General features: G+C 19.8%; 1 protein-coding gene across 2 annotated transcripts in view; it reads right to left on the reverse strand.

Annotated features, from left to right (window-relative positions):
• Nucleotides 1-687: 687 nt before the first annotated feature.
• LOC117175463 (TBC1 domain family member 9) overlaps nt 688-15,854 on the reverse strand; it is an 80,708-nt gene continuing 65,541 nt past the window's right edge. For both annotated transcript variants that reach the window (XM_033365179.1, XM_033365172.1), the window contains exons 17-18: nt 8,527-8,648; nt 688-1,048 (exon numbers count right to left, since the gene is read on the reverse strand). In XM_033365179.1, coding sequence (XP_033221070.1) covers nt 836-1,048; nt 8,527-8,648 — 335 coding nt within the window. In that variant the 3' untranslated portion in view covers nt 688-835. The remainder of the gene's footprint in view (nt 1,049-8,526; nt 8,649-15,854) is intronic.

The following is a 15,854-nucleotide window of genomic DNA, read 5'->3' on the forward strand; positions in this document are numbered from 1 at the left end:
TTTATTTTGACATAAAATTGATCCTTTTTAATTGAAAATACAACTCTTTATTTAAAAAATCATGTCTTTGATTGAAAATTTAACAATTTTGTTATAAATTTATCGTTTTTAGATAAAAATTCGTGTTTTCTTATTAAAATCCATCACTTTTCGTATAAAATTAATTGTCTTGATTGAAAATTTATAATTTTACTTAAAAATTAATCTTTTTGGTTTAATTTTTATAACTATTTAATTTTTGACTAAAAATGTATCACATTCAGTTAAAGATTCAACTGTTTCATTCAAAAAATCATGTCTAGTTGAAAATTTAACTATTTTGTTGCAAATTCTTTCTTTTTTTGTAGTTGAAAATTAATATTTTTCGTTTAAAATTCAACTATGCACTGAATATAAAGTATGTGAAAATAAAATAAAAATTAGTTTGAATACTAAAAAATTCAAGAAATTATTAACTACCTTTTCAGTACTATTTCAATATTTACAAGGACTGAAAAGAAAACATCTCATAATAAATTTAAAAAAAAAGCGAAATACTTGAATTATTTGATAATGCCCAGAAAAAACTGGAACTTTTTCGATAAATTGATAAATTTGTTTAAAAAACAAAAAAGTGGTACGCAATCTTTTTTCATGATTTAGAAAGAAAAAATCTATAAAAATTCAGTGTAATTTTGTTTACGGTTGTTTTTTTGAACCACCTCAAGAGGGCCCATTTTGCACTTTTGCCCGAGTGAGTCTAAAATTTCTCCCCTGATATTATTTGAAATTGGAAAAATTTTCAGTGGCACGTGCTATAATAGATTCGTAGGTTTATTTATTAAAATATTTTTGGTCACACGTTGAACGTGTCGGAAAGCGAGTGAACACTGTTAAATCTGCGATTTCTTAAAAGTTGTATTGCGTCGAGGAGATTGACACGCTTGCTGAAAAAATCGACAATCGGTTGACCGGTCAATGCGGATGCCAAAAATTGTTCCACTGTGATGTACCAATCAGGATCGACAGACGATGGAATACTGGACGGATTTCCGTTGCTATCTGGGGACTAGAGGATTTTTTATTAATTATAAACTAAAATAATTCGTTAGTGAATTTTGACTATTTTTGCAATTTTTTTTTTAATTCAATAGCAAGTTTTGCCATACAAGATAAACAAAGTAGACATTTTCTCACTCTTTATTTATTGGCAAATGCATGAATATTTTTCCAACTTACTTCCGTTAAATTTCTATTCACTAAGAAATTTATTTAATGTCTTTTTATCAACAAAAAATTACTTTATATATAATGGACGAAAAATTAATATTTTGCATTCGTTTTACAAAAAAAATATATTGTTTATCCACTATATTTTGTTCAACTGTTTTTTTTTAAGGGAATGTCAAATATTACATTTTTATATGAGAATTTATCTTTTTTGGCTTAAAATTCAACTACTTAATAGAAAATAGCACTGCTTTATTTAAAATTTCAATTTTTTTTGTTAATTGTTCATCATTTTAGTTTAGAAACAATTTTTTGTTGAAAAATATTTTTTTTCTTGTTGAAAATGTATCTTCTTGAATTTAAAATTTATTTTTTTTGTTGAAAATATGTATTTTGGGGTAGAAATCTTAACTCCCTTGTTGTACATTCATTTTTATGTTAAAAATTTATCTCGTTAAGTTGCAAATATCAACATTTTTTTTATGATTTATCATTTTAGTTGAAAAACTTTTTTTGTTTGCCAATTTCAATATTTTGTTGAAGAATCTTTTTTTATTTTTTGTTAAAAATTTAGCTTTTTAGTTCAAAATTCATGTCTTTTATTGAAAATTTTTTAAAATTAAAAATTGAACTGCTTTGGCGGAAATTCAAATTCTTTTGTTTTGGTTAAAAATTTTTTTTTTTTTTAACTAAAATTGTAATTATTCTTTTTTTTTTTAATTCATGAGTTTTGATAAAAATTCATATTTTTGGTTGAAATTGAAACATCTTCGTTAAAAATGTATCATTTTTTTAAATTTGATTTGTTATGATCCGTCATTTTAGCTCAAAAAAATTATTTTCACGAAAATTTAAATATTTTCTTGACAAACCTTTTTTTATTACTGAAAATTTATCTTTTTTCTTTTTAAAGATTCATGCATTTTGTTGAGAATTCGTATTTCTGTGATGGAATATTCATTTTTTTTTATACAAAATAATTTTTAACTGAAAATTCAACTACTTACTTAAAAGTGGAACTTCTTTTTTGAAAATTGATTTTTTTTCTTTATTATTCATAATTTTAGCACAAAAACCTTTTTTTTTTTAAAGTTTAACAATTTTATTACAAAATACTTTTTTGTTGAAAATGTATCTTGTTTTTTCTCAAAAAGCATGTTTTTTTCGTAGAAAATTAATCTTTTTGGTTAAAAATTCAACATTTTAGTTAAAAATTGATATTTTTTTATATAAAATCAAACCCATTCAGTTGAAGATATATTTTTTGAAAATTCTTTTAGTTGAAAATTAATTTTTGTAACTACTTCATTTTTGACTGAAAATTTATCCTTTTTAGTTTGAAAATTCAACGGATTCAGACGTCAAAATAATGTAAATATTGATAGTTATTGATTAATTTTCTTAGTTGAAAATTAATTTTTTACATGAAAATTAAACTATTCCAGTTAAAGATATATAATTTTAATTAAAAATTTCTCGTCTTGGTTGAAAAAGTAACTATTTTGTTGAAAATTTACTTTTTTTTATTCAAAAAACATTATTGTTATTATTAGTGTATTATTGTATAAGGATTTTTCTGAATATCTTTGTTTTTGTAGAAAATTAATTTTCTTGATTGAATCAATTGAACTATTCCAATTAGAAATTTATAATTTTAGTTAAAAATTTATCATTTTGGTCGAAAATGTATCTTCATTAATTGAAAATTAATTTATTTTCTTCAATTTTTTTTGTGTTAAAAAACTATGCTTATTGATTGAAAATTCAACTAATCTTGTTGAAAAATTTTCATTTAAGTTTAAAATTAATTTCTTTTGGTTGATAATTCCTATATGGTGTTAAAAGTTTATATAATTTTTTGGAAATTCGTTTCTTTTTTAGTTGAAAATTGATGTATTTTGTTGAAAATACTTTTTTTCCTTTAGTAGAAAATTAATCTTCTCGTTTGAATATGTAACTAATTATGTTGAAAATTCGCTTTTGCTGTTGTTAAACATTCATTTTCTTGGATAAAAATTCAACATTTTAATTTAAAAATCATGTCTTCAGTTGAAATTTCAACTATTTTGTTAAAGAATGTTTTTTTTTTGTTAAAAATTAATTTCCTGAAATTGAAATTGAATTATTTCGTTTTTGTTGGAGGTTTATATTTGTTAGTTAAAAATTCATGTAACATTTAACTATTAAAAATAAAAATTCATAATTTTAGTTGCAAATTAATCGATTTAGTTTAAAATTAATCTTTCTGGTTTAAAATAAAACAATTCCAGTCCAACATTTATTGTTTCAGTTGAAAAATGCATAACTTCAATTAAAATTTCGATTTTTTAAATACAAATTAATTTTGGTAACTAAAAAATTCAGCTATTCAATTTTGGGTTTAAAACATATATATTTTGTTGTTGAAAATTCATTTTTTATCCTTTTTTTTTAAAGAAAATTAATCTTCTTGGTTTAAAATTCAACAAAATATACCGGGGAAAGATTTATTATTATATTAATATTTTGCTGATAATCTTTTTTTATAGTTTTCTTGGCTGAATTATTCCAGTTAAAGATTTATAACTTTAGATTAAAATTCATCATTTTGGTTGAAAATTCATTTTTTTAAATTAAAAATTAATTTTATTGTCTATAAAATGTAAGTATTCAATTTTGGGTTTAAAATTCATCTCTTTTTTTAAATAATTTTTTTTTGAGAAAATTATTCTTCTTGGTTGAAAATTCATCAGTTTGGTTGAAAATTAAATTACATATTCCAGTCAAAAATTTATAATTATATCAGTAATTTATTGATATTCTTTCTTTTTTGATGAAAAATAAATTTTCTTGATTGAATGTATTCGACTACTTAAATTAAAGATTCATAATTTCAGTTCAAAAGTTAAAAATTCGTTTCTTTTTTCAAATTGAAAATAATTTCTAGTTACTAAAAAAATTAACTTTTCAATTTTGGGTTTAAAATGTATCTTTTTTTGGTTGAAAATTAATTTTTTTGTTTGGAAATTAAACTATTATAGTTTAAGCTATATCATTTTAATTGAAAATTTCCCATTTTGGTTGAAAATGTAACTTTTGTTGAAATTTTACCCTTTCTAATTGAAAAAACCTGTATTTATTTGAAAATCATATTTTCTCTACAAAAATAATCTAAAATATTTTTTGAAAATCCTTTTTTTTTAATGAATCTTGGTTGAAAATTCAACAATTTGGTAGAAAATTCAACTATTTCAGTTAAATATTGATTATTATATAAAGATTTTGCTGAATATCTTTTTTTTTTTCAGAAAATTAATTTTCTTAATTGAAAATTCATTTTTTGTTTGAAAATAAAACTATTCCAGTTAAGAATTTATAATTTTAGTTAAAAATTCATCAGTTGAAGATATATCATTTTAATTGAAAATTATTCATTTTTCGTTGAAAATGTAATCATTTTGTTAAAAATGTATCGTTTTTAGTTGAAAATTCGTGTATTAAAGAAAAACGATGCAATACTGGACGGATTTCCGTTTCTATCTGGGAACTAGAGGATTTTTTATTAATTATAATTTAAAATAATACAATAGTGTTTTAAATTTAATATTTTACTTAAAAATTAATTTTTTTAATTGAAAATTCAACTATCCCAGTTTAGGATCCAACATTTTAATTGCAAATTCATCATTTTGTCTGAAAATTCGTTTTTTTGTTAATTAAAAATTAATTTTAGAGACTCAAACATGTAACTATTCAATTTTGGGTTTAAAATTTATCTCTTTTTTTTTTAATTCTTCTTTTTAATTATTTTTCCTTCTCAGAAAATTATTTTTCTTGGTTGAAAAATCATCAGTTTGGTAAAAAATTCAACTATTAGAAATGAAAAATTTAGCATTTTAGTTGAAAATAAATATTTTTGTTTTCAAATGCAACAATTCCAGTTGAAGATATATAATTTTAATTGCAAATTTCTCATCTTGGTAGAAAATGTAACTATTTTGTTGAAAATTTCACTTTTTTTAATTGAAAAAACATGTATTTATATGAAAATAATTTTTTTTTAGAAGATTCAACTATTTCGATTAAAGATTAATAATTTTTATTGAAAATTAATCTTTTTGGTTTAATATGCAACAATTCCAGTTTGAAATTTATCATTTTCGTTGCAAATTCATCACCTTGAGTGAAAATTCGTTTTTTTTATATTCAAAATTAATTTAAGTTACTAAAAAATTTAAGTATTCAATTTTGGATTAATTTTTTTTTTGAAAATTGATTTCTTTTATTTCTTTTTGTGGAGAAAATTAATCATTTTAGTAGAAAATCCAACTGTTTCAATTAAAGATTTATTATTATATTAGCATTTTGTTTATAATTTTTTCTTTTTTATAGAAACATAATTTTCTTAATTGAAAATGCATTTTTTTTCTTGAAAATGTAACTATTCCAGTTAAGGATTTATAATTTAAGTTAAAAATTCATCACTTTGAGTAAAAATTCGCTTTTTTTATTGAAAATTAATTTTAGTGGTTAAAAAATGTAAATATTCAATTTTGAGTTAATTTTTTTTAGGGGAAAATTCTTGTTTTTAATCTTGTTTTTTAGAGAAAATTAATCCTCTTTGTTGAAAATTTATCAGTTTGGTAGAAAATTCAAATATTTCAGTTAAAGATTCATTATTATTTAAGGATTTTTTTTATTAATTATAAAATAAAATAATTCAATAATGGAAAAAATATCAATTTTCAGGCAAAAATTGAATAGGTAAATATTTTACTTATGAAAATTAATTTTTTTTAAACAATCTTCGAGAAAATATTTGAACTTTCAACCAAAGACGTGAATGTTCAATTAAAATGTTGAATCCTCAACCATGAAAGTGAATTTTTAACAACAACAATAAACGAATTTTCAACAAAATAATTAAATTTTCAACTACAGACATGAATTTTTTCCGTAAAGAAGATTAATTTTCTACAAAAAAAAAGATTTTCAACAAAATAGATGGTTTTTCAACTAAAAAAAGAAAAATTTTTAGACAAAAGATGAATATTTCAATGTTTTAGTTACGAAAATTAATTTTCAATCAAAAAAATAACTAATATCCAATAAATTAGATCATTTTTCAACCAAAGAGACAAATCTTCAATTAAAAAATGAATTTTTAATAAAATATATGAAGTTTTAACCTGAAATTTGAATTTTCAATTAAAAAGGATAAATTTTCAGCCAAAAATGAAATAGTTAAATTTTTTAGTTAGTAAAAATAATTTTCAACTAAAATAAATGAACATTTATTCTTTATTTGGAAAAGTTAAATTTTTAATTAAAAAATGAATTGTTTAATCAAGAAAAAAAGCATTTTAAGAAAATTAATTAATTTTCAATTAAAAAAGATAAATTTTCAGCTAAAAGATGATTAGTTAACTTTTTAATTACAAAAAATTAAATTTTAATTTAAAAAAACGAATTTTCAACAAATTAGTTAATCTTTCAACCAAAGAGATGAATCTTTAACCAACAAAATTAATTTCTAAAAAAATGTATTAAGTTTCAATCAAACGATTTAATTTTCAACTAAAAAGGATAAGTTTTCACCTAAAAATCAAATAGTTAATAATTATAGTTACAAAAATTAATTCTCATAAAATAAAAAAGAACAACAAAAAACAACGAATTTTCAACTAAAATGATAAATATTTATTCTTTAACTGGAATAGTTAAATTTTTATCCAAGAAGATTAATTTTAAAAAAAGAGCATTTTCAACAAAATACATGCATTTTTAACTAAAAAGACAAATTTTTAGTAAAAAATGGAATACACTTTTTTACTTTCAAAAATTAATTTTCTCTAAAAAAACAAACGAATTTCGAACCAATTAATTAAATATTTAATCTTCAACCAAAGAGATGAATTTTCAACAAAAAAATTATCTTTTAACAAAATATATGAAGTTGGAACCAAACAGTTAAATTTTCAGCTAAAAAAAATTAATTTTTAGCCAAAAATGGAATAATTAAATTTTTTAGTTGCAAAGATTAATTTAAAAAAAAAAACGAATTTTCAAAGAAATTGATTAATTTTCAACTAAAATCAATTTTTATAAAAATGTAACCATTCCACTTTTAGTTGAAAATTCCTCGTTTTTAATTGAAACTTCATTTTTTGTTATTCATCTTTTTTGGTAGAAAATTAATTTTGATTAATTTTGTTTAAATTTATTTGAACGTTTTTATTATAAAATATAACTATTTGTTAAAAAATTCATATATTTTGTTGTAAATTCATTTTTTTGTTTTGTTTTAAAATTCATCTCTTTTGGTAGAAGTCTGATCTTTTTTATTTAAAATATCAACTATTGAAGAATTAATTATTTTGTTTAAAAAAATGGTTTCTTGGTTTAAAAATGATCCATTTTGTTGAAAAATCGTATTTTTTTTTATTAAAAATTCAACTACATTTATAGAAAATTCCTTTCTTTTGTGGAAAATTTAACTTTATTGTTTAAAATTAACTTTCTTGTTGTTAAAAATTAATTTTTTTTAATTAAAAAATTTAACTATTCCATTTTAAATTGAAAATTTCACTTTTTTAGTTGAAAATTCATGTATTTTCTTGAAGATTCGCCTTTATTGGTAAAAAATTATTCTTTTTGGTTGTAAATTAATCTTTTTAGTTCAAAATTTAACTTGAAATGTTAAAAGTTTAAACTCTTTTGTCAAAAATTAATTTCTTTGCTTAAAAATTCGTCTTTTTGGGTTAAAAATTTCACGATTTTTGTAGAAAACTAATTTTTCTAGTTAAAAATTAATCTCTCTGGTTAAAAAATTGGAATATTTTATTTAAAATTATTCGACTAAACTTAATTTATTAATAATCTATTTAGTTAATTCCATTTATGATTGAAAATTGAAATTCTGTAGTTAAAAATGTAACTATTTGTTCTTCAATTCACATAATTTGTTGAAAATTCGTCATTTTGGTTTTAAACTTAATCGCTTTAAAAAATCAACTATTTTCTGGAAGATATATTTTTTTTTTTTTTGAAATTCAACCAGGTATTTTGTTGAAAATTGAATTATTTTATTGGAAATTCAAGTAAATTGTTAAAAAGTAATTTGTTCCAAAATTCAACTCTTTTATTGAACATTCGTCAATTTAGGCTGAACATTTGAAATAAATAATTAAAAACTTTTATTCTTAAATTGTTTTTAATACTTTTTTCTCTTTTTGAATATACTTTTTTCTTCAGAAAGATAATTTTTTGAGTTCCATGGAAAATTTCAAAGTCTGGAATGAAAAATGGTTGCATAAAATAAAATAAAAGTTAAATTACCCTCGAAATTGGCGGTATCGCTTGTTGAGCTGCTGAAGCTGCTACGAGTAAACTATCTTCAGACTCTTCTCGATCCAACTGAAATTTTTTCCCAACGTCTCCCAGTTGCAGTAGCAAGGTACCTTTCGTAAAGGAAGACATTTTTTTTTAAATTTTAAACAAAACGATCATTTTTGAAAGTTTGGACGTAAAATTTGAGTGCTTTTTAAGGATCTTGAAAGGTTTTTATAATAATAATTTCTCTCTCTCTCTTAAAATTCCAGGGGAAATTCAAATTGATCTTTTATTTTTAAATATAAACTTCAAGAAAATACATATATTTTTTTAATGTCAAAACATTTTGTATAATTTCCTGAAATTTTAGAAAAGAATATACAAGATTTTAAAGGAAAATTAAACGAAAAATTAAAATATGCTTGAAGGATATTCAGAAGCTTTCAAAACATACAAAAATAATATTTAACTTGAAAAGATGTTCAAAAAAATTCAAACAAAATATAGATTTTTGTAGATTTTAAACAGAAGATTTACAAGCTTTTTAGGATTTTTAAAAGGTTTCAAGAGAAACAAAATGTTCTCATAATTTCTCGAAAAATGGTAAATGATTTTTTATTTTACCACATTTATTTTTAGAGTATATTTAAAAAGATTTTGAAACGTTTCAAGATAATAACCAAATTTTCTTAAAATCCCTGGAAATATTTAAATTGATTCTTAATTTTCAAAAATTATTTTTCAAATAATATTGAAAAATATTTTAAAACATTACAAAAGTTTTACAAAATCGTCAAAAATAAATTCGGAAAGTTTTTAACCGATTTTAAGAATAATTTATATCAATTTAAAACATATTCAGGAATTTTTGGAGTGTTAAAGAGAATAAAAATATTTTAAAACTGAAAGATTTCCGAATGCTTAAAAAATATTCTTAAATTTTTTGCAAACGTCAAAAAGTCTGAAATATCAAATATTCAAAAACATTTTTCAGTAGAAAATTTCGTCAGATTTGTTCAAAAATTTAAAAAAAAAGATTAATTTTGTACTAAAAAGACAAAATTAAAACTAAAAAAGCATAAACTTTAATCAAAAATGAAATTGCTATAATTTTAATTAAAAAAAAAATTTAACCGAAAGAAAAAAACGAGTTTTTAACCAAAGGAATGAAATTTTCAACCGAGAAGATATTTAGTTGAATTATCGAGAAAATATCAATTTTAAGCTCACAATGAAAAAATTAAATTATCAGTTAAATGAATGTATTTCCAACGAAAAAAAAAGAATATTCAACAAAAAATTCTATTTTTAACTAAAAAATATCATTTTTTCAAACAAAAAGTAGAGCAGTTACTTTTTCAGTTAAAAAAATTAATTCTTAACGAAAAAAACAAACAACTTTTCGACAAAATAGTTTAATTTTCAACTTAAGAAATAAACTTTTGATGCAAAAAGATGAATTTTCAAGCTAAGAGAATAATTTTCTATTAAAAATACGAATTTTGTTGTTGAATATTTGTCTTTTTTTATTTGAAATTTTAACCATTTGGTTGAAAATTCATCCCTTTCGTTTAAAAATTAATCTTTTTGGTTGAAAACTTTCTTTAAATTAGTTTATTTTTTACTTGAAATTTGATCTTTTTCAGTGAAAAATTCAATCATGCAGTTATAAAATTATCTTTTTTTTTTAATTCAACTACTATATGGCTGAAAATTAATTTATTTTCTTAAAAAATCTTTCTTTTCTTTGCAGTTATTCGTATTATTTGAAAATGGCTAAAAATTTACAGATTTGATTTTTTTTTGAAAATATGTTTTTATTTGAAAATATATATAAGATTCCATTTCTGGTTGAAAGTTTATTTTTGGTAAAAAAATTAATTTCTATAATTGAATCTTTAACAATTTTGTTAAAAATTCGTTTTTTTTTAAGTTGAGAATTATAATTTTCGGGTAAAAAAATATTGCTTTCAAAATCTATCTTTTAAATTAAAAATTTAGCTTTATTAGTTCAAAATTCCTTTTTTTGAATATTGAACTGTTTCTTTTTTGTTGAAAATAACTTTTTTAATCGAACAGTAACTGTACCATTTTTTATTGAAAATTTAACCATTTTGTTGAAAATTCTTTTTTTGGTTGTTGAAAAATACTTTTTTTACATAAAAATTAATCTTTTTCGGTTGGAAATAAATTTGTTTCGTTTTAAATTGAATTATTTTGTTGAAACTTCGTTTTTTTACTTGGTTGAAAATTATTTTTTTACTGAAAATTAACTATTGCATTTTTGGTTGAAAGTTTATTTTTTGGTTGAAAATAATGTCTATAGTTAAAAATTTAGCAATTTGTTCAAAATTCTTTTTTTTTTAATTTACCTTTTTTAGTCGAAGCTTGAATTATTTGGTTAAAAATGCATGTATTTTTCTGAAATTTTGAAAATATATTTTTTTTAGTTTAAAATTCAACTTTTTTGGTAGAAAATTATTTGTTGAAAATTAATTTTTTTACCTGCATATTTAAAAAATTGGACTATTATGTTAAAGAAATGTTTCTTTTTTGTTGAAAATAACTTTTCCAATCGGAAAAGTAACTATACCGTTTTTGGTTGAAAATTCGTTTTTATTTTTGCTGTAAAATAATTTTTTTAACATCAAAATTAAACTTTTTTGGTAGGAAATGATTTGTTTGACAACCGATTTTCCTTGGTTGAAAATTCATTTGTTTTTTTGACAATTTAATTATTTTGTTGAAACTTTGTTCTTTTTGTTTTTCTTTTTTTTTGCATGGAAATTTACCATTTTTTGTTTACAATATAACCATTTTTTTTAAATTCGCTTTTTTGTGGCTTAAAATGTTCTTTTTTCGCTGAAAATGCATTTATTTTTTGAAATTTTAATGACTTTGTTTGAAAATTGTTGAAAATTTACTGATTTTGTTGACATTTCTTTTTCTTTAGTTAAATTATTTATTTGAAAATTGATCTTCTCGGCTGAAAATACATTTGTTTCGGTGCTTTTTTTTTAAATTGAAGTTAAAGAAATGTTTCTTTTTTCTTTCAAATCACTTATTTTACCGAAAATATAATTATACCATTTTTTATTAAAAATTTTAATATTTCGTTGAAAACTTGTATTTTTATTTTTTTTTTAAATTCATTTCTTTCTTTGACAATTTAACTATTTTGTTGAAACTTTATTTTTTTCTTGGTTGAAAATTATTTTGTACTGAAAATTTAATTATTGCATTTCTGTTTGAAAGTTCATTTTTTTTATTTTTATGCAAAATCTTTTTTTTTTTAATTGAAAATTAATTTTTTCGTATTTGTTTGAATATTTATTTTTTTAAGTTTAAAATCCACCTTTTTAGGTAAAAAATTATTGTTTAAAAAATCGATCTTTCTAGATGAAAATACATTTGCTTCGTTGCAAATTCATGTATTCTGGGTTATAAATTATTTGCTTGAAGATCTATTGTTTTGTTTAAAAATTAATTTGTTTCATAGACAATTTAATTATTTCGCTGAAAAAAAATTTTGTTTAAAAATTAATTTTTTTAATATATCTTTTTTGGTGAGAATTATTTATTGGAAATTTAATTATTTTGTTAAAAATTCTTTTTTTTTAATTAATTTTTTTAGTTGAAAATTCGATTTCTAAGTTGAAATTTTCTTTTTAAATCCACCTTTTGGTTGAAAATTAATTTGTTTCTTTAATACTTTAATTATTATGTTGAAAATTCATTTTTTTTTTGTGGAAAATTCATTTTCTTGAATAAAAATTAATCTTTTTCGGTAGAGAATTATTTGTTTAAAAACATATCTTTTTTGGTTGGAAATTACATTTATTTCGTTATAAATTTAATTATTTTGTTGATTCGTTTTTTTCTTGTTTAAAAATAATTTTTTTATTGAAAATTTAAATATTGCATTTTTGTTTAAAAGTTGATTTTTTTGTTAAAAATTAATTTCTATAGTAAAAAATTTAACAATTTAGATAAAAATTATTTTTTTTTATTGTTGAAAATTTACATTTTTTATTTGAAACTCCAACTATCTGGTTAAAATTCATGTATTTTGCTAATATTATTAATAGCCTTGTTGGAAAATGGTTGAAATTTTACTACATTTGATGACAAATCATTTTTTGGGTGAAAAATTCATCTTTACGTTTTTATTTCTTAACATTTAATTTTTTTATTTTAAAATTCATCGTTTTAGGTAGAAAATTATTTATTTAAAAATAAATCTTTTTAGGTGGAATAGTATTTTTTTGTTTGTAAATGAATGTTCTGGGTTGAAAATTTTAAAATTTTGTTTGAAATTCGTTTTTTTTTTAATTTGCCCTTCCTAATTGAAACTTGAACTATAGAGTTGAGAATGAATGTATTTTGTTGAAATTGTTAATTACTTTGTTTGAAAATGGTTAAAAATTAACTGATTTCGTTGAAATTTTTTTGTTTTCCAATTAATTTATTTTTAAATTCATCTTTTTTTTAGAAGAAAATTATTTATTTGAAAATTGAGTTTTTGTTAAAAATGTATGTATTTTTTGGAAAATTTGTCGTTTACTATTGAAAATTAATTTTATTAATTGACTTTTTACCTACAGACTTTTTTTCATGGATAATTTTTTTCAGTTGAAATTTAATTTTTTTTAGTTTAAAATTCACCGTTTTAAGTAAAAAACATTATTGACTTGAAATTCGATCTTTTTGGTTGAAAATACATTTTTTCGGTTGAAAATTAAACAATTTTGTTAAAAATTAATTTTTTTATTGTAGTTTGAAATTCATCTTTTAAGGTAGAAAATTATTTATTGGAAAATTGATCTATGTGGTTCAAAATAGTTTTGTTGAAAATTCATATATTTAATATAAAATTCGTTTTTTTTTTATATTATTCTTTTTGTTTGTAAATTCATTTCCTTGGTTGAAAAATGTTAAAATTAGTTTCTTTTTTAATTTGCCCTTTTTAGTTGAACCTTGAAATATACAGATAAAAATTCATGTACTTTGTTGAAATTGTTAATTACTTTGTTTGAAAATGGCTCAAAATTTTCTGACTTTGTTGACATTTTTTTTGTTTTTTAATAATTTTTTTTATTTTTAAATTCATCTTTTTATGTAGAAATTTATTTGAAAATTGATATTGTTAGTTGAAAATTTATGCACTTTGTAGAAAATTCGTTTCTTTTTTATTGAAGATTAATTTTTTAAATGAATATATACCAATTCAATTTTTTTTAATTGATCTTTTTTAGTTTAAAATTTGTTTTTTTTTGTGCAGAATATTCTTTTTGTTCTTAGCTTGAAAAAATTTTTTTATTGATTTTTTAACAGTTAGAAATTCAACTTTTTGTGTAGAAAATTATTTTATTAAAACTCATCTTTTTGGTTGAAAATTAATTTGTTTCCTTGGCAATTTAACTATTTTATTGAAACTTCGTTTTTTTTCATGGTTAAAAATTATTTTTTCACTGAGAATTTAATTATTCCATTTCTGTTTGAAAGTTTATTTTTGTGATGAAAATTCATTTCTATAGTTAAAAATCTAATAATTTTGTGGTTTTTTGGATGCACCTATTCAATTTTTTTATTTGATCATTTTCTAGTTAAAAATTTTTCTTTTTTGGTGGAATACTATTCCTTTCCTTTGTCAATTCATTTCTTTGGTTGAAAATTTACCAATTTTGTTGAAAATTTACATTAATTTCTTTTTATTGTATTTTAAAATTCATCTCTTTAGGTAGAAAAGGGAAATTTTTTATTGAAAATAGATTTGTTTCATTGAAAATTTATTTATTTTGTATAAAATTCATCTTATTTGTGGGAATATTATTCTTTTTGTTTGTAAATATATTTCTTTGGTTGAAAATTTTATTTGAAATTAGTTTTTTTTCAATTAATCCTTATCAATTGAAGCTTGAACTATAGTGTTAAAAATTCATGTATTTTGTTGAAATTTTGTTTTTTAATTAATGCCGAAAATTTTTAATTCATCTTTCTATGTACAAAATTATATATTTGAAAATTGACCTTTTTGGTTGAAAATTTATGTATTTTGTAGAAAATTCGTCTTTTTTATTGAAAATTAATCTTTTTATTTTAAAATTCAACTTTTAAGGAAGAAAATTATTGATTTGAAAATCGATCTTTTTGGTTGAAAATACATTTCTTTGGTCGATTATTCAAATATTTTTTAGAAAATTCGTCTTTTTTGGTGGATTTGTATTCTTTTTGTTTTTAAATTGATTTCATTGGTTGAAAATTTAACAATTTTGTTTGAAATTAGTTTTTTTTTAATTTGCCCTTTTTAATTGAACTTTGTCCTATGCGGTTAAAAATTTATGTATTTTGTTGAAAGTTTTATTTTATTTTGAATTTCAACTTTTTATATAGGAAATATTTTATTTGAAAGTTGATCTTTTTCGTTGAAAATTAATTTTTTAGTTTAAAATTCAAGTTTTATAGGTGGAGAATTATTTATTCGAAAATTGATCTTTTTTGTTGAAAATTAATTTTTTTATTTTTAAATTAAACTTTTAGGGTAGAAAATTATTTATTTGAAAATCGATCTTTTCGATTTAAAATTTAACAATTTTGTTAAAAATTAATTTTTTTATTGTAAATTAAAATTCATTTTTTAAGGTAAAAAATTATTTATTTGAAAATTGATCTTTTTGGTTGAAAATAGATTTATTTTGTTGAAAATTCATATATTTTTGAAAAAATTCGTCTTTTTTGTGGAATATTATTCTTTTTGTTAGTAAATTCATTTCCTTGGTTGAAAATTCAACAATTTTGTTTAAAATTAGTTGTTTTTTTAATTTGCCCTTTTCAATTGAACCTATTTCTATGCGGTTAAAAATTTATGTATTTTTTTGAAAGTTTTTTTTTTGTTTTTAAATTCAACTTCTTATGTAGGAAATTATTTATTTTCAAATTGATTTTTTTCGTTAAAAATTTATGTATTTTGTAGAAATTTCCTCTTTTTTATTGAAAATTAATTTGTTTATTTTAAATTTCACCTGTTTAGGTAGAAAAATTTGTATTCGAAAATTGATCATTTTCGTTGAAAATTTATGTAATTTATTGAAAATTAATTTCCTTGCTTGAAAATTTTCAACGAAAACGATCAATTTTTAAAAAAAAATTTTCTCTAAAATTTATAAAATTCTTCCCGGTTGAAAATACATTTCAGTTAAAATTCATGTATTTTGTTGAAAGTTTATATTTCTTATTTATTTTAAAATTCATCTTCTTATGTAGAAAACTTTTGATTTGAAAATTGATCTTTTTCGTTGAAAATTTATGTATTTTGTTGAAAATTCATTTCATTG

Source organism: Belonocnema kinseyi, chromosome 1 (assembly GCF_010883055.1).
Source record: "Belonocnema kinseyi isolate 2016_QV_RU_SX_M_011 chromosome 1, B_treatae_v1, whole genome shotgun sequence".
NCBI classification, from domain to species: domain Eukaryota; kingdom Metazoa; phylum Arthropoda; class Insecta; order Hymenoptera; family Cynipidae; genus Belonocnema; species Belonocnema kinseyi.